Consider the following 23,588-nt stretch of genomic DNA (forward strand, 5'->3'; position numbering starts at 1 on the left):
GAAATCTGGAGAAGCATTGGCCGACAACCTCGTACTCGACAAAACATTCTCATGTCAAGTCAATGGCCAACTTGAATGACACATGGTAATATTTTCCTCAAGGCTTTCGAGCGGGCATACGCGAAACGATGGGCCACCCTATCTAGGCCTTCCAAGCCGGCGTCGCCTTCGCAGAAATGCACTTTCTGCCGGCACCATTCAGCAAGCTCAAAGAAGGGCCAGCACCCGCCCACTACTCTGCGACATAATGACCAGCTTCGTCGGAGGTACGCTTCCTCTGGATCAACAGCATTGTTCACGACGAATGAAGGGCAAACTTCTTCACCTCCGGCGCAAGCATCTACAACACACAAACCAATATCCCCAGCACGAAAAACCTTGCGAAATCTCTTTGTGCCAGGTTGGTTTGTCGTCTGGATTCGCGAAGTCTATTTCGACTACTCGGTGACTCCGCCCGTTCCTCGCCTGTACGACCCTATGAGCAACCCACCAGAGTTGCTGGTCGCAGAGTCTGAGCTGAATTGGTTGCGCGACAACGGCTGGAACCTGGCCGACTATGAGCGTTGGATCAAGGCCTATCACGCAGACAGCACTGGAGAAGCTATCAGGATCATGGACGGATACGAATGGCCATCATTCCTGATTATGCAGGCATTGAAGAAGATTAAGTGCAATGCGCAAGACCTGGTTGCCATGTTCCATGTTATCGAGCATCAATGGGATAATCTCAACCTTCGAGATGACGACGTAATACAAAGAGTTCTTGATGGAACTTGTCAGGATATAGAGGAGACCAGATTATACGAACGAGAACATGCGAAAGTGACGATCTGCGTACGGTTGATTGAACGAGCACGAACTATTGTACCGGTTATGCTGATCAGGATCGCTGAGCTGTGTCAAAGGTTCGAAATGAGAAAGAACTTCATCTGGAATCATATCTTGCTGCTAATTTCTAAGCCACCGGCCCACACTACTACACATGATGTTGGTCCCAGGGAAACAGAGGTCCCTGCGACGAATACAGCCTATGTACGAGCTGCACAGATTCTCATAAGGGAAACGATGGAGGAAAGGCATATCAGCATCAGTCATCGAGGATACAGGGCTCTTTCCATGACCACAGCCAGTCAGGGTGTCGAGAAGATGAAGCAGCTGTTTGACCAAATGAAAAGAGACGGCGTCAAGCCCGATGGGGGTCATTTGGCGCTATACGAGGCTTCAATTCTACATAGCGCTTCAAAACCAAGTCTTCACGAGGCGGGGAGTCCATCACTGCCGATTGTTTCATCCCACGCAGGTCCGTGGGAGATGGCCGTAGCGAAGCTTCAGGCGGTACAGGATGCACGGACAACTCTTGCGCTTTTCGATCAACTCCGGTCAGAGACGCCTGAAACACCCCCCGACCTGTGGGCTTGGTATACACTGTTGGATAAAGTCAGAAAAGAAACAACTATCGACGGGGAAGCAATGAAGCGTGTCTGGTTGAAGATTTTGGAAGACGGAGTTGTGCCGAATAGCTTGTTGATTTTTCAACTAATCCGCTCGCTGGGAGAAGACCTTGTCACTGCGAAATGGCTCCTAAAGGAAGCGAAGAAACTGTTCGGAATTCCAATGGATCACCGGATTGTCCGCGCCCTGCTTAAAATAATGCGCCGACAGGAGGATTTGAGAGATCTGTACTTCTTGGTCAAGCGGAATCCTGGTGGGGAGAATGATTGGTTCCCGGATGCCCACAGCTACAATGGCTTGATGAGGGCCCTAATATCTCGGAAGCGCTGGGGTGTTCCACCAGGACGACAGAGCAAAGAGATATGGGGATTCTATTGTGAGATGAGGGAGAAGGGCATCCTGCCGAATGGACCGGTGTTGCGGGCATTATGTGTTGCAGCGAGCGAGGGTTGGAGTAGTGGTATTGAGTGGGAGGCGGGTGTCCGGCCGCAGTTTACGGCCATTCGAGAGGTCCAAAATTGGATCGTGGACCCTAGGTACGAGCTAATGGACGATATCAACATCGCCCGATCATTACCACATCAGCGCACCTGCGATGCGCTGGCAAGGCTGTACGCGGAGACAAATATGACTGCAGACCTGATATTGCTGCTACAACTTATGGCCAGGTTGCGTTTGACACCAGATATCAGCACAATTTGCATGTTGGTGGTAATGGCGCAGGATTCTCGAAACCCAACCTTCATGGAAGAAGTCCAGGAGTTGATTGAAGAACTTTGGCCTTCGATGTATCCGACGCGAGAGCAGGTCAGGAACACAAGGGCTGCCTTGTATGATGGTCAAGCTATACATTCAGACTACAACCGCTACCGTAGAACTGAATATTAGATTTTGTGCTGGTTCATCCAAATGTCAGGGCAACACCACAGTAAATCCATATAATCGTAGAACCGTTAAACTACTTCCTCTTAGCGTCCCTCTCCTTCTGTGCCTTCAATGCAGACTTCTGTACGGACTCCGTGGCCTCCTTCTCGGCCAGCCTCTGCTTCGCCTTCGCCTCACGCTCCGCCTTAATCTTGGCCAACCGTGCCAGATCCGCCTTTGCTTGGTCGGTCTTTCCCTCGAGGTGCAACTTCCAGTATCTCGCCTGCTTCTCAGCCGCCTCCTTGGCTTCACGCTCACGACGGGACAACTCGCGCGGAGCCTCCATATCACTGATCTTCATCGCCGCCTTTTGGTTGCGATTTGGGTTCGCAACCTGGATGACCGGGGCGGCACTGGCCTTCTTTTGCTCTGCAAGTTGCATCTTGCGCATGGCCTCTCGTGCAGCCTCCTCATCGTCGGAGCCAGACTCATCGTCGGAACCGCTCTCCTCCTCAGAAGATGACTCCTCGTCAGATCCAGATCCTTTCTTAGAGCCCTCCTCGGAATCGTCATCCTCACTGTCAGAATCGTCGTTGCGGCGGCGGTTGGACGAGGACCACTTCTCGGGAGTAGAAACTGCGTAACCTGAGGGGAGAGAGTCAAACTCTCCGGCGTCACGAGAGAACTTGGAGCCACCACGGCCGCCACGCTTGGCCTTGGGAGGGGCACTGTGCAAGAAAGTCAGCAAAACAACAGCGAAGGCGACCTAGAAAGAAACGCACCGTCCGCCCTTAGCTACTTGCTTGTCTCTTGCCATATTTGATCAGTTCACTCGATTATCTTCGTTACAGCAACCGATCGAGGGTCGATTGGGCAGCTGCAGTATCCCCACGCCACAACTGCGCCACGGTTAGCGGCAGAGAAGTTTTGTGGTTAAAGCTGTTCGCGTTCGCTGACGCCGGGGAAGACCAGCAAGACCTTGTCCATTTGGCGATGCCGCTTGTCGACTGCGGCAGGCAGGGGAAGCCCTCTCGTCGTTCATTCTGTCCAGTTTGAACTGTCAGGGATCTTCCTGTCTCTGCCGCGAACGCGGCGTCGTCTGACTGCCTGATTGCTGATCATTGACGCGTCGTCATGGTCGTATCTCCAGCAGCACCGCTGCTTTTTTTGTAGAGTACACCCCGTTCATATCCACTGGTGTCTTGCCTACCACGGAGCCATCAGGGGAAATGACACGGGAGAGCAAAGGGAGTAAAATCCCGACTATAAACCGCTTGATACCCGGTTGTTGTCATCGTAGCCTTTCTCATATGCTTCGCTCCCACTGCCCGAGGAGTGAAGGATAACATCGCAGCGAAACAGACCCCGCCCCACTTTAGGCATATACAGAGATAGCTAGCTAGCGATGCACAGAATACAAAGATGATCTCCTTCCCTCCGTCGCATCTCCGGATTACCCCTCCTCCTCCTCCTCCTCCGACGCTGGGTTTCCGGGGGATTACTTTTCACACGCGCGGTCATTGGGTGCCGCTCGGCTGGAGGGAAATGTGACGGCGCTAAGTCGCAGCCCGCTGGGTACGTAAATTTGGGTCTTCTCCGCTGAACAGTTTCGATTCCCTAACCAATATCCCCCATACATAGCCACAATGTTTAGGGCTCTCAAGACGGTATGTGCTCTGATCAATTGACCTCCTCGACGGTCGCTAACTGCTCTCCAGGCTTCCTCGGCCGCTCGCAACGTCCGCAGCTTGGCCACTGTCGCCGATGCCTCTGGCAAGGTCCAGCTCTCCAACTTGGAGAAGGGCAAGTACATCAACTACGAGAAGCTCTCCGAGAACATTGACATCGTCCGTCAGCGTTTGAACCGGCCTCTCACTTACTCCGAGAAGGTCGTCTACGGTCACTTGGACAACCCCCACGAGCAGGACATTGAGCGTGGAAAGTCCTACCTCAAGCTCCGTCCCGACCGTGTCGCTTGTCAGGACGCTACCGCCCAGATGGCTATCTTGCAGTTCATGTCTGCTGGTATGCCCTCCGTCGCTGTCCCAACCACCGTCCACTGTGACCACTTGATCGAGGCCCAGGTTGGTGGTGTTAAGGACTTGGCCCGTGCCAAGGACATCAACAAGGAGGTCTACAACTTCTTGTCTACTGCTTGTGCTAAGTACAACATCGGTTTCTGGCGCCCTGGATCTGGTATCATCCACCAGATCATCCTCGAGAACTACGCTTTCCCCGGTGGTATGATGATCGGTACCGACTCCCACACTCCTAACGGTGGTGGTCTCGGTATGATCGCTGTTGGTGTCGGAGGTGCTGACGCTGTCGACGTTATGGCCGACATTCCTTGGGAGTTGAAGTGCCCCAAGGTTATCGGTGTTAAGCTTACTGGTAAGCTTTCCGGCTGGACCGCTCCCAAGGACGTCATCTTGAAGGTCGCTGGTATCCTCACCGTCAAGGGTGGAACTGGTGCCATCGTCGAGTACTTCGGTCCTGGTGTCGACTCCCTTTCCTCCACTGGTATGGGTACCATCTGTAACATGGGTGCTGAGATCGGTGCTACCACCTCCATCTTCCCCTTCAACAAGTCCATGTCCGACTACTTGGTTGCTACTGGCCGTGAGTCCATCGCCAAGCACGCCCAGAAGTTCCAGCACGTCCTTCGCGCTGACGAGGGTGCTGAGTACGACCAGGTCATCGAGATCAACCTCAACGAGCTCGAGCCCCACATCAACGGTCCCTTCACCCCCGACTTGGCCACTCCCCTCTCCAAGTTCGCTGAGACCGCCGAGAAGAACGGATGGCCCCTTGACTTAAAGGTTGGTTTGATCGGTTCCTGCACCAACTCTTCCTACGAGGACATGTCCCGTTCCGCTTCCATTGCGGACCAGGCTTTGGCTCACGGTCTTAAGGCCAAGTCTGGCTTCCTCGTCACCCCCGGTTCCGAGCAGATTCGTGCCACCATCGCCCGTGACGGTCAGCTCGAGACCTTTGAGAAGATTGGTGGTTCCGTCCTCGCCAACGCATGTGGTCCGTGCATTGGTCAGTGGGACCGTCGCGATGTTGAGAAGGGTACCCCCAACTCCATCTTCTCCTCCTACAACCGTAACTTCACTGGCCGTAACGACGCCAACCCCAAGACCCACTCTTTCGTCACCTCCCCTGACCTCGTCACCGCTTTCATCTTCGCTGGTGACTTGAGGTTCAACCCCCTCACCGATACCCTCAAGGGTGCTGACGGTAAGGAGTTCAAGTTCGAGGCTCCTACCGGTGCCGCTCTTCCTGCCCGCGGTTACGACCCCGGAGAGAACACCTACCAGGCTCCTCCTGAGGAGCGTACCTCCGTCCAGGTCGATGTCGCCCCTACCTCCGACCGTCTTCAGCTCCTTTCGCCCTTCAAGGCTTGGGACGGTAAGGACTTGACCGATGCCAAGATTCTCATCAAGGCTAAGGGTAAGTGTACCACTGACCATATCTCCATGGCTGGTCCCTGGTTGAAGTACCGTGGTCACTTGGACAACATCTCCAACAACTACATGATTGGTGCCATCAACGCCGAGAACGGTGAGGCCAACACCTTGAAGAACCAGTTGACTGGTGAGTACCAGCCCGTTCCTGACGTTGCCCGTGCCTACAAGGCCCAGGACATCCCCTGGGTCGTCATCGGTGAGGACAACTTGGGTGAGGGTTCTTCCCGTGAGCACGCCGCTCTCGAGCCCCGTCACCTCGGTGGTCGTGCCATCATCGTTAAGTCCTTCGCTCGTATCCACGAGACCAACTTGAAGAAGCAGGGTCTCTTGCCCTTGACCTTCGTTGACGGTTCCGCCTACGACAAGATCAACCCGACCGACGTTGTCGACATTGTTGGTCTCCCCGAGTTCGCTCCCGGTAAGCAGTTGACTTTGAGGGTGAAGCCCCAGAACGGTGAGGCTTGGGAGACCAAGTTGGACCACACCTTCAACGAGGGTCAGATTGAGTGGTTCAAGGCTGGTTCCGCGCTCAACGCTATGGCCTCCAAGAACAAGGCATAAGTGAAGTTATGAGTAGGAAGACGATTAGGGTGGGTTGTGTAAACTACGGTGTTTGTGTATTTTATCAGCTTTTGGCTTTTTTCTTGGTTACTTTTTACTGTGGGATCCGTTATGTTGCCTACACATACCTTATTGCTCTTTTGTTGTAAAGAAAAATAATTCGTCACACAACTTCAATGCCATGATAGAACAGCTATGAACCTTGCAAGTCAACTGGTGAGCGTATACGGTAGAGTAGGCCTTTATGGCGGTGCCCGACCCGGCCTTGGGGCGTGCCTGACAATCCCGAATCTTCGTTACATACGAAGTATCGCTGCTGCAGCTTTGGGGATTTTCAACCAACAACACCGAGACGACAACTCGACATGAGAGGGACACAACTCTTAAGGACGAGCTTCGAGGCCCTGCCGTCTCAGGCCAGGCTCAGCACATATGCAACTGGCGTCCCGAAGCGAACGTTAATGGTCAACCAGGACCTTGCAAGTATGTTGTGGTCATGTGCAGCTAACAGAGAGGATCTAACCATTGTCTATAGACAGGCTTGCCGAGGCCTACGATTGGTCCTACTATAAGAATGGCGACATCCTCGAAATGAACCCCGGCTTCGGTCTTTTCACCCGTGCTATTTGGAACGTCGCTAAACCCCGCAGGCACGTCCTCATGGAGCCGCACAAGAAGTTTATTCCGATTATGGAGGACTTTGACGCGAAAACTGAAGGACGAATCAAATACACAAGCCTAGAGGGTTACGACTGGGCGACGTATGATAAGTTGATCGCCGATGGGACGATCACGCCGGAAAATCAGTCAATGGAGAGAGTCAATGACTCTCTTCTTCTCTTTGCTTCAATGCCGAACGGTGCCACGGGAGAAGCGCTCGCAGTGCAGTTTCTCTGTACGTTGCCTCGGCGAAACTGGATCCAGAAATATGGAAGAGTACGAATGCTCATTTGGATGAAGACGAAGAGCGCGGACAGACTTCTGGTCGGTCCCGGAGGACATACCCGCGCGCGACCCACAATCATTGCGCAGGCATGTGCAGACATGCGGGTGATTGCGTCGCCCAAGGATGCTCATATGGGTGCTTTTAATTATGACGAGGCGGCTATGAAGGATGTGATCGAGACAACGCCGGATGATTGGAGGCAAAGGGGTGATTACACACTGGTGGAGTTCACGCCCAAAGAAAAGCCTCTGTTCAACAGTGATTTTGCAGAGTTTGATTATGTTCTCAGAAACCTGTTCATCCTCCGCGCCACCGCTATGGAAAAGTCGCTTATGATGCTGGGATCAGGCTCAGACAGCCTGATTAAATGCATGCCTTCAGGGCTGGATTTGAGTAAACCGGTAAACGCGTATACGGTCGAGGAGTTTGATCAAGTTACACAGGCTTTCTCAAAGTGGCCATTCAAGCCAACGGAGTTGTTTGAAAAGGGATGGACAAACGACAGGGAGAAAGATCCCAAAGGTGAGAATGGAGTTGTGAAGAATATAGGCAAGAAGAAATAACACAACAAACATATTATTCGGAAATCATAGAAAGGGTTATCATACTGGCTCATAATATCAATTGCACTTAAGTAATATCACCCACTTCACCGTCCTTGCCCGGGCCAATCGTGCTCTCGGTAACCGCCGAATCATACTCTGCCGGTCCTTCCCATCTCTTCCTCAGTATACTAAGCATCCACGCGAAACTGGCGTGCATCTGTACAAAAACATCATCCAACCCCGTCAATTCAGGCAGACCTCTCGGTATCGTAGTACCTTCTCTCCGCCGCAGGAATCCCTCTGGACGTGTACCAATGCCTTGTGTAGTAGACTGCGCGGTTGTGGCCGTCCTTGCTCTTGATCTGATGTGTTCTACCAGCGCCGCAAATCGTTCGGTGACGAAGGTCCATGCCGCGGCAGCTGCGGCGTCGTCCTCGAACAGCGCGATGAGGGAATAAAAGCGATTCGAACCGCGAGCACGGGGATCCGGGAGGCGGAATACATGCGCAATTGCATATCCTGCTTCTGGGTCGCCGAACATGACCGGACCGGACCGTCCTGGGAGCAGTTCACAGGATAATCTGGACGTTTTGGGTCAGCTGCGGAATCTTGTAGTTGTTCCATGAGGAAGCAAAACGAACCCTCTCACACATGCCTGTCTGAGCGCCGTATACCTCAAATGGCTCTTCGGATACCGCATAGACATGTAGTTCATTTTTCCACCAGACGCATCTGACTCAGGATCCGTGGTTCTCAATACTGGCGGTGCAATGATTGCCACGCCTTTGGCATCGGTTGTCGTCAGTCCGAGACTTTTCGGTACAGTAAATGCACATGCCGCACATGTCGAATTCGCAGCTGTCGCAGCTGCTGTCGACGTCGATGGTGTCAAGCCTGTCTGCCCAGCGTAATCCTCAGGGATAGCTTGGGTGCAGAAGACAATAGAAGGGCCATGTTGTTCACAGAAGTGTGCGAGGCCAAGCTATCAGATATGAGCATCCTCATCAAAAAGAACACCAACATTGACTTACAATCATGTTCATCGCTCTCCATTGACGAGGACCGTTCGCGGCCTCCACTGGGGTGTAGAGGTTGGGCGGACTCCTGTTTGGACGGATACAAACATACCTCCTATTACGAGGACCCTGCCGCTGCAGCTGCTGCAGGCCGGCGTACCCCGGATAAACCTTATTGCGAGGGTCTACAGATGCTCGAAACCCGTCCTCGACAATTACCAGGTACCTACCAGCTGGGGATGCTTCTCTACGCTATATCATGCAACGGAATGGTCATGTAGTATCGAGGTCCTCGAGGAAGCCGGCTTCTTCGTCAACCTCAGCAACGAGTCGTGCGAAGCGCACGCTGACAGAGGATTCGGTCACTGCGTGTATACAGTTCGATTACGACTCTGGCGTGAACTTCATTGAAGCCGTTGCGCAACTTCCAAAGCATTCTTTTGCATCAAGCTTCTCCTCTTCGTTGGAAGCTAAGTCGCCGCTCGAAGCCTATATTGGACACCGGGATCATGCAGAACTTCCACCACCCTCCCTGTCGTTTTTGGCTGCACATGCCTTGGCGGTGAACATATCTTACCTGAGCGTCGACCATCTACGGGATATACCATGGCATAATTCGGGTTATCGTATCTGGGAAAGACTTACCGACTCTCAGCTTATCAATCTTCAAGCCTGGAAGACTTTCGCGACCGTATACGGTACCGTCATTCCAAACCGGAGCGAAACACTAACACCGTCTGCCCGCATCTCGATATTTACCCACCTTATTTGGGCACCAGCATCTGCATTCCTTACGGTACTTGATCTCTCCGCTTTCCCGACCCTTGCCAACAACACAACTGAGTTAGTCTCCCTGGCACACCTCCCCAACCTTGCTGCACTCGATATCTCAGGGAGTGCAGTTACAGACTCAACCTTCGCCAACCTCGCCCGGGCAGCATCGGAAGGGAAGTTTGCGCAACTTACATTGCTGTGCGTTAGCAGGTGCAAATCTATCACGGACCGTACTGTCGTTAAGCATCTGCCTCATTTCAAGGCACTAAGGGTATTGGAGTGTGAGAACACATCGATCAATGGGGACATTCTCGAGCGGACGGATTGGGAGCGCAAAAAATGGCCTGAGGGCGATATCCCGTCTTTGCAAGCGAAGTACTGGGACTGCCTGCCGATCGCGAGAGATGGTGTGCCTTTGCTGGAGGTACGTGCCGAAGTACCTAGACAGTTCGGAAGGAACATCGGCAAGAAGAGCGCGACGAAGAACGTTGTATTTTGTTATATGAGACGGACGATACTCGTTGCTGTCACTAAACAAGAGAGACAAGAGCCGGCGAAGTCAAGACCACCCCCAACTTCCGAAAGGGCTGGGGTCAAGATGAAGAAGCAGAAGGTCAACATGGACGTACTCTTTGGTTTGAAATGATTATATTATATAAAATACCCTGTATGCCCGAATAAAACCAGAAAAAGGTACTTGAAACGCCAAGATTCCCGTAACAAAGCACCGTACTCCCCAGCTGCAAAATACCCAATGTCAAAGATTCAAAATGATCGCCGCAGTTCATCATTCAACCGCGATCGTCGGCGTACACTGCCCATTTCTGTGCCGTCTTCCCGGCGGCGGAGGAGGCGGCATCTTTCGTGGCGTTACCTTTCCGGGTGGTGGTTTCTGAACAACAGCGACTGCTGCAACACTCGTAGCACTGCCCGACTCTTTCCGCCCCAAGCTAGCACCCAATCTTTCCATTTTCTTGCTGAGTTCATCCAGCTCCTTTTCCTGAACTTTGACTTCCTGCGGCATCTCCAACCACGACACCTTCGCACAGCGACTGACAAGTCGGATTGTGGTCGCATCCACTGCTTGGAAATGTGCGCTTCGTGCCGTGCCGTTGAGACAGAGTAACAACTTTCGTAGTTGATCTGCCTTGTAGTGTGGAGCATGTCGTAGCTGTGTGTGACTTAACAGCGGATACAACACTCGGAGATATGTGTGCCGCAGACTTTGGGCTTCGTCTGGAAGGTCGTATAACTCTCTGATGAACACATCCACAAGCACTCGCAGGTCATTTGTATAGAGGTATTCGTATGTTTCAGGCGTGGTGAAGGTTAAGTAAAGAAACTTCAAAACTAGGAGCTGAAGACATGTTTCACCTAGATTTCTTGTCAGTTAAATGCTCAGAGTGATCCTGGAGGTGCTACATACGCTCTCGATTCAAGAGGAAGATGATGTTCTCTCCAAACGCCTTGAATTCCGAACCCCTCACCGACAATAGCTCCATGACCTTGTTCGATAACGGCGGTAAAGGTGTGCCTGGCTTCGACGGAGCCGGCGAAGCAATGTCAAACGCACTGACTTGATCTTTTTGTGATGGTAAAGATGCGACCATGTATTGTTCATTGAGAACAAGAATCACCTTGAGAACAGCGTAGGAATGGATATCGTGTTCGTCGGACATGTCCTCGACGAAACTGAAGAGATAGACGAGGAACTCGACATCGATAGATTCTGCAAGGAGAGTAAGCATCAGTCATCCAGTTATGCTCTTGCTTACGCTCACCTAGCTCCCGTCTCCCGACCTTCTGAACTCGGCACATCTCGTAAAGCAGCTCCAATCCCATCCTCTGCAACTGTGCGTCCTCCCCGTGCTTGACAGTTTCGATCAACTTCCCAAACATCCCGTGTTTGTTCATTGCCCTGTATGTCTTGGGATGCGTGCGCCCGTCCAGAAATAGCAACGCCAATATCATGTAGAGCATCGACGATGCGCATTCAGGGAGTAGAGCAAGCCTGATGAGAAGTTTGCGAATATGAGACGCATTTGGTTCATACAGAGACGAATCCATCAGTTTGAATGAAACGCGGCATACTGCGTGTGTTGTTTGGAGGTACTGTTCTCTGAACTGTGCTGCGAAGCGGACGAAAGAGGTGACGGTGTTGTCGACCTGATCTCGCGAGTGGATGGGTGAGTTGACAATATCGTCCAGCTCTAAAGACAACTTAGTCGCGGACTGTACGTATTAAAGGATACGCATATACCTGCGAAGAACTGCTGCTCATCGTCGATGGACAGGTAGAGGACGTCCATAGCCCGCGTCTTCCAGCGACGCGTCTGCCAATGGCCGGTCTGCTATGATGAGTGGAACTATTGAGCGTATATACAGGAGCTTAACCGAGACTTCCAGGATGCTATCACCGCTCCCTTAAGCACGTTCGCTGCGGTTTGCTGGAGTTGTATGAGGTGCGCTCGGTTCCATGAGGAGATGGACTTCGACTGCTTCCGCTGCAGGCAACAAGCACACCGACGTCAATCAAAAGGCAGCAGAAGGCAGTACTGGAACAGTGCCATAAATCGATAAAAGAATGCAGATAAAGCTGAGCTAATGGCTATAGCTAGCAAGTTTAAAGTCTCAAAGTGGTTCAATGCCGGGTATCCCAAGTAATATAGACTCCGTGACCGATGCTCTCTCCGTTCCGCCCATGCAACATATCCTGTTCACCAGCCCTCCGTCGATCGTGTATGCTCATATCCTACCATGCCATCATTGCAGCATTCGTGTTCTCCGTATCCATCACTGTCAAGTCCGTGCCCGGCACGTAAGCAGTCTCCACCTTCATATCCTGCGAAAGCCATTTCTCCACGGCATCCACCGACGCGTCCTCTTGCTTCATCGCGTGATCAAGCGCCAGTGACGCGTCGATCTCGGCCTGAAAGTTTGCGATGTCATCAAGGACACTCAGTCCGCGCTGGTGTGAGAATGCTTGTGGAGGTGCAAGGCCAAGGTTCTCCATGCCTGTCGATTGACTGGGGGTTGGAAGGGGTTGCGACGAGAAGAAGGGAGCAGCAATCTCCTCAGTAGGCGACAGCGTCTCCTCCCTCACCATAGGCACGGCTCCGAACTTGATTGTTGACATACCCGAAACCGACGGGTTCGGCGAGGGCAGTTGGGATTGCGACAACTGTCTCTGCACCAAGTTCGGGTAAGGGTGTCCAGCGAGCTGAGGTGGTACAGAGCGTGGCACCTGAGCACGCTCAGTCGACACCCGTCGCATAGGGATAGCCTGGAACTGCATATCACCGACTGAAGGCATGCTTTGCATCAGAGCCTGGTGTGCAGCTGCCTGAATGGCTTGCTGCTGACTCATGTACATCACATGAGATGATCTCCTGATCACAGGTGTGGACTGCGCACGCTGAAGAACAGGCCGAGTAGTTGGGGCGATTGTTGCTCTTCTAACAGACTGCTGCATCATCTGATACTGTTGCGTTTGCTGCTGCTGCTGAGGCCAGAAGGTAGACTGGCCTGTCCATTGCATTTGATGTTGTGACATAGATGCCGCAGGAGAGACCGGGGTTTGTGAAGACATTGGAGACTCCGGCATAATGCAGAGCCCAGAGTGGTCTGGTGTAGAGAATCTACTGCTGACGCTCACCGCCGTGGGAGAGAAAAGCTCTTCCTCAGCGACCGGAGTCACAACATCACTAACAGGTGGAGACTGTAGTCCCTGGAAGAACGGGCTCTGAACGTCAGGCTGAGATTCATTGGTGTGGTATGACCGCTTGGAGCGAACGCAGAGTTGCTCCGATCCGTCCATATCGTCACCATCGTCCTCGCCATTACCTCCGTCATTCGATTCGCCCTGCCCTGGTGCTGGTAGCACTTCGTAGGTGTTGACGATCGCGACATTGCTCTGTTGAACTCGCCATACTGGTGCTGTTCTGCGGATCAAAGGTTAAATATGCACACATATGACCCAAGGGAAGAATTGACATACGAAGGGTCTTCTTGAGCAAAGTCCGGTGTCTCATAATTTCTCCGAGGGTCGATAGTGGCAAACGACTTGTTGAGATATCGCTTCAACTGTTCGTCTGCCGATGAGTTCTTGTCGGTGTGGTAAACATGGCACATGTCCTTCGCGTCGAACATCACAATTGCAATTCGTGTATCGCACAAAACTGAGAGTTCGTGGGCCTTCTTGAGCAATCCATTGCGACGCCTGGCAAAGGTTACCTTATCACCGAGTTAGTACCCATTCAATTGAACCGTGAGACGCGATCCGACATACCGTCTTGACCTTCGGATCCTCGATCTTCTTGATCTGAATCTTCTTACGTGCCATGGTGAACCTCTATACTGTTAAAGTAGGGCCGGGCGTGTACTTAAGGGAGCGCAGATATGTTGACGGGAGAACGCAATCGAGGAAACATCGGTATAAAGACGATCGCGGAGGGCAGCGTCCTCCCATCAGCCACAGGGACCATGTGGTCTTCGTGGCATAAGCCGGCATGAGCACTTGTAAGTTCGGGAACAGCCAAGGCTCACAGGTGGCCCCCAGGGCTTCTAGCCGTCCGGTGTTATGAACCAACGGACCCCGCGATCATGCCTGTTCAGCCGCGGATCTGCGTTGTTTCAAGTCTCGAAGCTCTTTGTTCGAACTGTACTTTCTAAATTACTCCGTTCCAAAGTGGTGAGACTTTGCCTTCGAATGAAAGGGTATGTACCGTTTTGAAGACTTGTCGCGCTAATTGGTACTTTTGGTGCAACGGGCCTACGCTGAGCCACTCGAGCCGGCGCCCCCCAGAGGGGCCAAAGCGCAAAAATGTTCTACTTTGTTTTGAGTTCGCACTACCAGGAGCTCTCCTACAAGGAACCACGCGGCTCGTACTGTCCGCTCAGCCTAGACCCTTGCTAATCGTGAAATGCCCGGATCGAGGAAAGCTCCCATGGCCAACCATTCGAGCTCGCAGGGGTTGCTCACATAAGCGCTCCAGAGCACATGGCGAGAATTCCGAGGCATTTCCGGATCCTCGGTCAGGCCATGCGAACGATACTTAATGATTAGCAAGCACGTGGAGTAGATCAGTCAGCATCGTCGTGGGGAAATGACCCTGGCCTCATTGTAGATCTAGACTTTGATAAACGTGCCCGCAGCAAGATCGTTGCTGGTTCTGTGCATCTACGGCGGTTTGGTGCGACCATTTTTGCGATTGACAGGTATCAGACGCCGAAGGAACAGTGAGAGAGCTGTCTTGGCACAGATCAAACTGCCTTTCGCCTGGAATACCCCTCCCCCAACGACTGTTATGCAAGCTGTAGCGGTCGCCTTCCAATACGCTTTGCATGGCCTGATTGGTTGGTCGGTGTTTGCATGACTGGACGCCGGCGCCTCGCCCCGGTGGGCACCGACTTCAAGCCGGCCGCATTCAATTGAAAGGCAAGAAATTCAGGCAAAGAATGCTTTGGAAGAACGAGGCATAGGGTGGCACCAACGTCATTCATAATATGTTGATAAGCTCGGCTGAGGCTTCACAAGGACCCTGATGGTCCGAGACCCCTGGGGGTCAAGTGGCCGCACTGCTAATGTACGGCTCCGCAACCCTGCTTTCTTGCGCAATTCACCGATCAGTGAGTAAAATACGATCCTCGAAACCCCGGCTGGAAATTCGTAGCAGACGGCACGAGGCAGGTCTAAGCAGACGGGGAGTAAACTTTGACAGAAGACGGACAGAGGGCAAGCATGGCTTTGACATCATCTCGATCATCCATGGCTGGGGTGCCGTGTGGCCAAGCACCAATCATTGCTTCCTGTGAAGGACCTTTTCCTCTACACCAAATCCTTCTCGAAAAACGTGTCACTGTTGATGCTGCCGCTGTAACGATCGTCGGATAAGCCGGGTCTGTAGTTCCGGTACTTCTATAATCCTCCGCCACATCACATTTTCCAGGACCCTTAGTATTCATCCGTTGACGCACTGCGCCGCCGTCTTCGCTTCTCGTAGGACCCGTATGTATCTACTAGCCGGTGATACTTGTCCGGTTTTCATATCCCCACAGGTTAAGTCCTTACATCCGCGGGTAGGTGCGCAGAAGTAATCGCACGCGGAATAGAAGCTACTACATGTAGATTCCTAGCTGTATGTACATGTCCTCGCAGAGGGGTATTTGGTACGTCCGAAACACCACCGGCGGGAGTGCCTCAATTCGAAGGAGCTCCGATGAGGCGTACGACTTTGAGTTTCTACATTCCTCGAGGGAGCTTTCTAGTGCTGGAGCAATCAGAAGTTTCTTGTCAGCTTCTGACTTTGGCAGTTTGAGCCGATCACGCGGATCGGAAGCAGCTCGTTGAAAGCACAGCCGGAGGAGTTCTATGGAAGGGGTGCTCTGTCCCAACACCGGCATAGTCCTGAGTTCTGCCCGGGCTTGAGCTGGACGAGAGTAGGTGCTGCTTGGTCATGAGAATATACGCGGCTGACTAGGCTTATATGCGCCGTAAACGTATACCGAGGATTTGAATTCACGGTTGCCTACGTACGCGTTGGTGTATTGAGCTCGTTACTTGGCCATGCGGTTAAAGCCATGGCCAATTGACACGCGTGCGGTTGCGCCGACCGCGGACGCAAATGCAGCAACTGCAACAAATCTAGAGCTGCAATGTACCCGAACTCCTCGACGTAGTAAGAATTATGCTCATGTCTCAATGCCCAGATGTTGTCTACCATGCCCTCGCACGCAGATATCCGTCAAACTCCGACGTTGCCATGTGTTTCGATGGTCTTATTTCTTCGGCAGAAGTGACAAACAACCTGGGCCCCTCTACATCTGATCTTAGACCTGCCAGATACTCTTCGTCAACGTCCCTGTGTGACCACTCCCCATTTCGGTGCGCCCATTGTCAAACACTAACGACGTCGCATGAAGTGGGTTATCCTGCTTCACATAAACCCATGCCGTCCTCGCTTACCTGGTATGTTGATTGGGCCCCCTCAAATTTAAATTACCTAGGTAGACAACATATAGCCATGGATCGCCCGGCAGCAAGTCTCCAACATTATCGACACTCGGGCCCTTTCGCAGATCCTGGGCCTGATCATGATCATGAGCGCAACCGTTTGAACGCACCCGTTCTCGAGGGACCGGCTACCCAATTTCGTGAATTGCGTATTTTCCTAGCCGTGACGCCAGTATGGGCAAGTAACATGCATCTTGACCAGATGAGGCCTGAGTAAGTGCTGGTCTGACATCGTGGTACTACCCGTCCGTAACAACAGCGTGAACAAAACCGAAACAGGGTTCATTGATATGTGAACACAAAAGTAAGGAAGGTGCAGCGTAGGCGTAGGTAGGTCTGTTCAATATATGTGAAAGATTCATGTCAATTTAACAGCAATAGCGATCTAAGTACAAAGCACCGGAACAGAAACAGTGCAATAAAAACCCATGTCCGTAACTCTAAAAGCAAACTTAAAGCTAGGCCGCTTAAGCGGCAGTCGTGGTGGTCGTGGCCCAAGAGGCGGTCTTCCTGGTGTAGGAAAGATGAGTCCTGGTCAACGCAGGCTGACGCAAGTCTTCCGGAATGCTAACACCAGTACCCCAGTTCTTGCCCTCAATCAAGGGAGCGACGATGAGAGCCAAGAAGACAATCAAGATAGCGAAGTAAAGGGTCGCGTACCTCCTAACAATACGCTTGCGCAACTTGTTCTGCTTGAGGGAGAAAATAGGAGGACGAATCTGGCGGGAAGGACGAAGCCAGAAGAGCATCATCGAGTGCCAGCGGTCAATGTAAGGAATACACAAGGCCGGGAGCAAGATGAAGAGGATCATGTGTCCCAACAAGAAGTCGGCAGAGAAGAGACCAAGCTCAGAGACCTTGCAAGCGAACTCACGAAGTGGCTGAGAGAAGGCATGTCCACCAAGGTTGCGGCCGTACCACTTACCAGTCCACCATCCCAAGTTGGAACTATCGTGCTTGAACTCACGAGTCAAGCAGAGGCAGATGATGAGCTTGTAGACGAAACGCTGGATGGCGGTGGAGCAAATCATACCAAGAATGGCCTTAGCCAAAGACCAGTTCTCCAAGTACCACATCGCCTCGAAACAAATGATGAGGATAATAACAGCAATGGCGTGAGCGATGGCAGCAAGGACAGCACCGAACTTCTTGCAGCAGACAGAGAAAAGAGGACCCATACAACAGGCCATAGCACCGAACATCATAGCGACACCAGCGTTGACAGCGATAGGAGCCAAGGACAGAAGGGCAACGCGAATAAGACCGTTAGTAGGCTCAGCACCTCCAGTGTCGGTCTGGGCGTTGATGAACAAGTAGGGGATGAGGGTGAGGCAGACCAACAGAATGGGGCCGAGAACCTCGCTGAAGAAGATGTTGCCAAAACCAGCACGAGGAATGTCACCGGACAACTTCTCAGAAGGAAGACCAAGGACCTTGCGCTTGTAACCAGTGATACGGGTACGAGACAAACGGCAGTAACCGATCCAGGAGTTGGCGTGCGAACGAGAGTTACCACGAGACAACCAGCGGATGAACTCACGGTAATCCACGAAGAAGTCGGTCCAAGAGAACTGGTGAGGGTTGAAGACGAAAGGCGAAATACACAAAGCCAACAATGAAACCCAGAAGTAGACCAAGTGGACGACCCAAGTAGTCATAGTGGCGAACAACAACATCATGATCGATCGCGCACCAAGGTAGATCGAGGGACCGGCGAAACGAGAGTACAAGATAGAGAAGGGCATACGCGCAGTAGCGAAACCACGTCCAGTACCGATGTAACGAGCACCACCGAGTGCCAAGTTGGTCAACAAGGAGTGCGAGTAGATCTGACAGACGAACACCTCGAACAAGGGGGAAAGAGAACCGAAGTGCTTGGCGAGACGGGTAGCCGCACGCCAGAAACCACGCTCAGTAAGCTCCTGAACAACGAGAGGGACGAAAGCGATGAAGAACACGATGAAAATGGACAAGATACAACGCTTGACCCACTGAATGATGGGGTGAACGTTGTAACATCCAGTAGGCACGAGAGGGTCGGTAATCGGGGCACCCGAAGCGACAACACAGAGCGTGACTTCGTGCTTCAACGCACCAATGCTGAGAAGGACGATCATGAAGAGCTGCACAGACAAAATGATGAACAAGTTGTTGATGTGGAAACCAGGGTGGGCGTAGTAGAAAGACAAGAAACGGTCGAGAGGAAGCTGAGTGCCGAGGTAGTAGTACTCACGAGACAACATCTGCTCTCCCATACCAGTACCGATCTTGGTGGTGAAGTTGAGAATAGATCCGAAACCCAGGTCACGACCCTTACCACATTGGTAGTACTCACAGTGCTTGATACGACCACCACGCATGAAAGCGTTCATACCGGCGTAGATATCTTCGTTCAAGTGCAATCCCTTCTGAGCCTTAGAGACACCACCACGTGTAGTCATGAAAATGCCGTTCAAGAAATCAGGGTGACCGTAGTGGAGCTTACCACCGATCTGAGCCAAAGTACGAGCGAACAAGGTACCGAAGGTCTGTTCCTTTCCGGCAGCAACGTCACCGAGGACACCAACGTTCTCAGAGAAAATGTACTCACGAGCACCGAGAATGGCCACGGGGTTGGTAGTCTGAGGAGCAAGACCAGGAGTGTAAGGAGAGACATTGTTGTTGTCAGGAGACAACTCCTCGAACTCAGCAAGAACGGAACGGATCTTAAGACACTCCTCAAGGTAGTTGTCCTGGTTAGCATCGATAAGCTGGATGTATTCACCGCGGTAGAAAATAATGGCGTGGTTCTGGTTGTCGGACTTTCCGTCTCCCAAGATGGGATTACCAGAGAGCTGAACACGGAACTTAGGACGACGCTTGCCATCCTCCATGATCTCGGAGTGACCGTCAATCAAGCATGAGTAGATACGGGGCTCCTCGCCCTCCTCGAGAGGGGCCTCCTCGTCCAAGTAGGCAATCTGCAAGTCGGGGTAAGCACGGAGCAAGAACTCGGTGTTCTCCTGCTCCTCCTTGTTGAACTTAGAATAACGCTGCATAGAGATCAAGAACTTAAACTTGCGACGAGCCATGCGCTCGAGCTCACGCTCCAACTTATCAGTGTTACCACCGAACATCTGAACGACCTCGGGGTTCTCAACACGGTATAAGAGCTTGATGGCCTTGGCGTAGTTCATGAAACCAGAAACAGTACGGTACAAAGTCTGGGAACGGAGTGAAGCCCAGATACGGGTACGGAGAGTGTACTCAGGAGCAGCGCTCTTGAAACCAATGCAGTAGAAAGGCAAGTCATCAATCTGGCTCTTGACAGCGTCCTTCTCATCCTTCTCGAAAGGAGAGGGTCCGGCGCCGTTGAAAACAGCGGTTTCCTCAGCCAAGATCTTGGTGTCCTTGACGAAGCACTCCCACTCGACAGGGTGAAGCTGCTTCAAGTACTCCAAAAGAGTGACACGGGACAATTGATCCTCCTCACGGATAATCTCACGAAGGGACAACAAGATCTTCTCACTGTAGTGGGGAACCAAAACAGTGAAAGTAGGCATATTGTCAACCGGAAGAGGCTCAGGGATAGGAGTAGACAAGGACTGAGCGAAGAAAGAGATACGACGCTCAGCCTCAGAGTGCGCAGGGAAGAACTCAGTGTTGAAGGAGTGGTCTTCCTGGCTGACGAAGAAGGTAGGGGGGCGGAGAGTCCTCTTACCCTCCTGCTCAGAGGGAACCTGGTGGTACAACAACTTCTGGACGTGGTCAATGGCCAACAAGTGCTCGCGGTACATGGAGATAACGACAGCGTTCCAGATCTGAGAGATCAAAACCTTGGGCTTATACTTGATCTCCATGTCGTTGGTAGCCAAGATCTTGGAGTAGATACGCTTGGGCAAACGAGAGAATATGTTCCTCCAGGGAGTCCAGATGGAGATACCGAGGTAGAAGGAACGAGCGACGGAAAAGATGGTGTTCCAGATAATGTACCACAAGAAGGTATCCAAGAAGAACAAAACCAAGTCAACGAGGTACATCATACCCAAGAGAATCTTACCGTGACGACGGCAAAGGTAGTTCTTCAAGATCTTGTCTCCGGGGCAGTTCTCGATGGTCATGGTAGACAAGACACGGATGGGGTCCTTGATGGAAAGGGTCAAGAACCAATAGGACTCGATGAGCTTGCAAAGGAAGACAAGAACCCAGAGACCGTACGACATCCACATGTCCTTACCTGTCAACCTAGCGTACGAAGCCGTGAAGGTCTGGGACGCAACGTAACGCCTGGACTTCCCAGTCAAGTAGTTCCCGAACAGAGAACCGAGCGGAATGATAGCGAAGAAGAAGAACGTAATGAGCGCGATGATAAAGTGAACAACACCGACAATCACGGCGATCTTGCCCTCCTGGCCAGACTCGCTCAAGGAGAAGATGTAAATACCGGGAGCCAAGTTGATAGCGAAGATGATACAGATGAACAACAACCTCTTGGACAAGTGCTGCGCACCAGCCCATGCACGGGGAACGTAACGCCATTCACAGAGAGTGGCGACAATCATCAAGAACGAAGCGATAGCACCACCGAAACCGACAGCACCAAGGTAAGCAGCCCTAGGAGGCTTGTTGTCCTGGGTTTGAACGTAGTTGTGGGTGTAGAGAGTAGGCGAGTTGTAAGCAGTGTAGAACCAGAAAGTAGAGACGTGGATGACCCAGATACGGTTGAAGTTGGTAGCCATGTGGAACCAAGAACGAGACTCCTTATAGGTCTTGAAGAAAGCCTTGCCCCAATTGACATCGTGCAACTTGTGGAGACGCTCAGAGGCAGGGATGTCAATCAAGGGGGTCTTGTCGTTGAGCTGGATGCGCTTGATACCCTCGGGATACCAGAACAACTGGTTGATATCATCGTAACCAATAATGGACTTGTGGTCACGCTCACGACGGACGTACTTGCCATCGTTGATCTCGTAACCTTGGTCACGCATGAACCTGTAAAGAGGGGTGATAACCTCGGTGAGGTACTTGCCCTCCTCAGCGGGCTCAGTCATGTTCTGGCACTCGGGGGAGCGAAGGTAGTCGTCACAGCACTTGAAGATGAAACAGAGTGCCTCAGGAGTGAAACGGACCTGATTTGCCTCACCCCAGCACATGAGGTACAAAGCCAATTGCTGACAACGGTCATGCTGGCTCATCTGATTCATCTTGGTCTTCCAGCGGTACTCGGCGGCCTCAAGGGAGTTGTCACCCTCGAAAGCAGCAAGGGTACCCTCGACATCGCCAGAGTCAGCCTGGGCCTTCTTCTTCTTAGCGGCCCTCTTAACCTTACGAGAAGCCTTACCGATCTTCATGTTGGCGAAGCCAACGGCGTCGTCCATGTCCAACTGAGCAGCGAAGTACCACTTGCGGTAGTTGGCGTTGTCACCACCAATGTAATCGGCGTGCAAGCTGAGCAAAGCCTGGTTAGCTGTCATACGCGACGCACGAGAGTCAAGCAAAGTCATCAAGTGGTCGAACATATTACGCATGTTGTCCCGTTGAAAACCGAACTTGTTGGCCAAGTCGATGAAGATGTCCTCAATCTCCTCGGCGCGAAGAGGGATCTGGTTGTCGGCGGTCCAGGCGGGGTAAGGCTCGCGAGAGCGAGATTGGGCAGCAGCGGCGTAGTCGGTACCGTAGACGGGGGTAGAGACACCGGAGGAGCGGTTACCGTTGAAGGAAAGCTGGCTGGAGTCCGGACGGTATCCACGACGACCGTCACCGGCCATCTGGGACAAAGAGTCCGTAGAAGGACCGTAGGACTGATACCTGGGGTCGGAAGCGTAAGCATCCATGTCCGGGTGGCGAGCTTGGTCGCTCCTCATGGTGAAGTCAGAGAAAGTTTCAGACTCGTCCTCGTCACCCCTCATCTTGCCCTTGCCGCGGGGAACGGGCAAGTGAGAAGAAGAGTCGGCAGGGTATGCATCGTGAGGGTAGTCCTCAGCGTAACCATCCTGACGATAGTAACCCTGGTCCTGGGCATATTGGCCCTGCTGGCCGTAGTAAGAGTCTCCGACTTCGGAGTCCTCGTAGTAGCCCTGTCCGTCGGCGTGTCCGTCGGCGTATCCGTGACCCTGAGCAACGTACCCGTCGTCCTGGGCGTACTGGGCGTTAAGCTGACCGTGCTGATCGTAGCCGTCCTCGCCGTAGTACGAGTCGGTCTGTTGAGCCGGAGCGTACTGGTCGTCGTATTGCTGAGGATGCGACATTGTTTAAAACGTTGCGAAAACTGTTCATCATCTCGGTCAATACACGGTCGAAATTGTAACGAGATAAGGAAAAACGTACAATCAACCTAACAAGCTGCTCTGTTCTTAAAATGATTGAGTAGATGGCGATAAGATGTCGGCCGAACGAGAGTGAGAAAACAGGAATGTATGCTCCCCTTCTTCTCAAAAGTCAAGTCGTCAAACGATCGAGAGTGGTCGACTTCTTTCTCCAAATGCGTTCACGAAACCGGTTCGCTTGGCAAAAGAGAAGTGAGAAAGGGTGAAGACGACGAGCTTGAGAATCAAACAGTCGTTTCTTCTAGGGGGAGAGGTGCTGGAGAAGCAGTATACTTCTAGACGGTGTGGCGATTTCGGTCTGACCTGGGTGGCCCGGGACTGATTTGAAGCCTCATTTTCTTCGAAGGGGGGACCTGGGTGTGTATGTTAGGGGTACGAAGAAACTAGACTAGTCCGAGCAGGAAGTAAACAGCTGTTGTTAAGCCAGCGATACGCAGATTCGAGGACGATACGACAGGGAAAAGAGCAGGGTCTATGCTAAGCTATTTTACCTCTTCACTGCCGTTTTCCCAGCTCTTCTCGACCCTTTTCCCGTCACCTTCTGCCTTCTCTTCCTCGAGCACCCGAGCACCACCTACGTTGAAGGCTTCCCTCGCGCGCGTATGAAAGCCCAAGTGCGTGGATCCTTGCACTAATCAAACCT

The 23,588-nt window shown here is 52.3% G+C and overlaps 9 protein-coding genes across 9 annotated transcripts; 4 read left to right on the forward strand and 5 right to left on the reverse strand.

Moving 5' to 3' along the window:
* Positions 1-24: 24 nt before the first annotated feature.
* Positions 25-2,384, forward strand: SAICODRAFT_16441 (uncharacterized protein). Its single transcript, XM_019165656.1, has one exon. It carries the CDS (start codon positions 76-78, stop codon positions 2,338-2,340), a length of 2,265 nt encoding a protein of 754 aa, XP_019027555.1. The 5' UTR covers positions 25-75; the 3' UTR covers positions 2,341-2,384.
* On the reverse strand, positions 2,346-3,269 carry SAICODRAFT_68769 (uncharacterized protein). Its single transcript, XM_019170423.1, has 2 exons — positions 3,099-3,269; positions 2,346-3,044 (listed from the first exon to the last, which is right to left on the reverse strand). The coding sequence occupies exons 1-2, from the start codon at positions 3,131-3,133 to the stop codon at positions 2,411-2,413; spliced, it is 669 nt and encodes a 222-aa protein (XP_019027556.1). The 5' UTR covers positions 3,134-3,269; the 3' UTR covers positions 2,346-2,410.
* A 693-nt stretch (positions 3,270-3,962) lies between these two features.
* Positions 3,963-6,347, forward strand: SAICODRAFT_22811 (aconitate hydratase mitochondrial precursor; the record flags this gene model as incomplete). Its single annotated transcript, XM_019166646.1, has 2 exons — positions 3,963-3,983; positions 4,035-6,347. The coding sequence occupies 2 exons, from the start codon at positions 3,963-3,965 to the stop codon at positions 6,345-6,347; spliced, it is 2,334 nt and encodes a 777-aa protein (XP_019027557.1).
* A 461-nt stretch (positions 6,348-6,808) lies between these two features.
* Positions 6,809-7,856, forward strand: SAICODRAFT_4624 (S-adenosyl-L-methionine-dependent methyltransferase; the record flags this gene model as incomplete). Its single annotated transcript, XM_019168847.1, has 2 exons — positions 6,809-6,830; positions 6,883-7,856. The coding sequence occupies 2 exons, from the start codon at positions 6,809-6,811 to the stop codon at positions 7,854-7,856; spliced, it is 996 nt and encodes a 331-aa protein (XP_019027558.1).
* A 67-nt stretch (positions 7,857-7,923) lies between these two features.
* SAICODRAFT_22813 (uncharacterized protein) lies at positions 7,924-8,875 on the reverse strand (the record flags this gene model as incomplete). Its single annotated transcript, XM_019166647.1, has 3 exons — positions 7,924-8,419; positions 8,480-8,820; positions 8,870-8,875. 3 exons carry the CDS (start codon positions 8,873-8,875, stop codon positions 7,924-7,926), a joined length of 843 nt encoding a protein of 280 aa, XP_019027559.1.
* Positions 8,876-9,041: 166 nt separating this feature from the next.
* On the forward strand, positions 9,042-10,344 carry SAICODRAFT_108606 (uncharacterized protein). The gene has a single exon (XM_019165306.1). It carries the CDS (start codon positions 9,114-9,116, stop codon positions 10,272-10,274), a length of 1,161 nt encoding a protein of 386 aa, XP_019027560.1. The 5' UTR covers positions 9,042-9,113; the 3' UTR covers positions 10,275-10,344.
* On the reverse strand, positions 10,342-12,087 carry SAICODRAFT_68774 (uncharacterized protein). Its single transcript, XM_019170424.1, has 4 exons — positions 11,889-12,087; positions 11,410-11,838; positions 11,055-11,357; positions 10,342-11,002 (listed from the first exon to the last, which is right to left on the reverse strand). Exons 1-4 carry the CDS (start codon positions 11,935-11,937, stop codon positions 10,416-10,418), a joined length of 1,368 nt encoding a protein of 455 aa, XP_019027561.1. The 5' UTR covers positions 11,938-12,087; the 3' UTR covers positions 10,342-10,415.
* A 104-nt stretch (positions 12,088-12,191) lies between these two features.
* On the reverse strand, positions 12,192-14,121 carry SAICODRAFT_28594 (uncharacterized protein). The gene is made up of 3 exons (XM_019167178.1): positions 13,917-14,121; positions 13,626-13,861; positions 12,192-13,569 (listed from the first exon to the last, which is right to left on the reverse strand). Exons 1-3 carry the CDS (start codon positions 13,968-13,970, stop codon positions 12,381-12,383), a joined length of 1,479 nt encoding a protein of 492 aa, XP_019027562.1. The 5' UTR covers positions 13,971-14,121; the 3' UTR covers positions 12,192-12,380.
* Positions 14,122-17,107: 2,986 nt separating this feature from the next.
* SAICODRAFT_68776 (glucan synthase) lies at positions 17,108-23,030 on the reverse strand (the record flags this gene model as incomplete). The annotated part of the gene is made up of 2 exons (XM_019170425.1): positions 22,947-23,030; positions 17,108-22,887 (listed from the first exon to the last, which is right to left on the reverse strand). Exon 2 carries the CDS (start codon positions 22,865-22,867, stop codon positions 17,108-17,110), a length of 5,760 nt encoding a protein of 1,919 aa, XP_019027563.1. The 5' UTR covers positions 22,868-22,887; positions 22,947-23,030.
* Positions 23,031-23,588: the final 558 nt, after the last annotated feature.

Source organism: Saitoella complicata (genome assembly GCF_001661265.1).
Source record: "Saitoella complicata NRRL Y-17804 unplaced genomic scaffold SAICOscaffold_1, whole genome shotgun sequence".
Classification (NCBI taxonomy): domain Eukaryota; kingdom Fungi; phylum Ascomycota; class Saitoellomycetes; order Saitoellales; family Saitoellaceae; genus Saitoella; species Saitoella complicata.

Coding starts and splice junctions, on each gene's coding strand:
- SAICODRAFT_16441 (XM_019165656.1), top strand. CDS start 76: ATGACACATGGTAATATTTTCCTCAAGGCTTTCGAGCGGGCATACGCG.
- SAICODRAFT_68769 (XM_019170423.1), bottom strand. CDS start 3,133: ATGGCAAGAGACAAGCAAGTAGCTAAGGGCGGACG. Junction 3,045..3,098: donor CAAGTAGCTAAGGGCGGACG/GTGCGTTTCTTT, acceptor TTTCTTGCACAG/TGCCCCTCCCAAGGCCAAGC.
- SAICODRAFT_108606 (XM_019165306.1), top strand. CDS start 9,114: ATGCAACGGAATGGTCATGTAGTATCGAGGTCCTCGAGGAAGCCGGCT.
- SAICODRAFT_68774 (XM_019170424.1), bottom strand. CDS start 11,937: ATGGACGTCCTCTACCTGTCCATCGACGATGAGCAGCAGTTCTTCGCA. Junction 11,839..11,888: donor TGAGCAGCAGTTCTTCGCAG/GTATATGCGTAT, acceptor AGTTGTCTTTAG/AGCTGGACGATATTGTCAAC. Junction 11,358..11,409: donor GGTCGGGAGACGGGAGCTAG/GTGAGCGTAAGC, acceptor CTCTCCTTGCAG/AATCTATCGATGTCGAGTTC.
- SAICODRAFT_28594 (XM_019167178.1), bottom strand. CDS start 13,970: ATGGCACGTAAGAAGATTCAGATCAAGAAGATCGAGGATCCGAAGGTC. Junction 13,862..13,916: donor AGGATCCGAAGGTCAAGACG/GTATGTCGGATC, acceptor CTCGGTGATAAG/GTAACCTTTGCCAGGCGTCG. Junction 13,570..13,625: donor TTTGCTCAAGAAGACCCTTC/GTATGTCAATTC, acceptor TTTGATCCGCAG/AACAGCACCAGTATGGCGAG.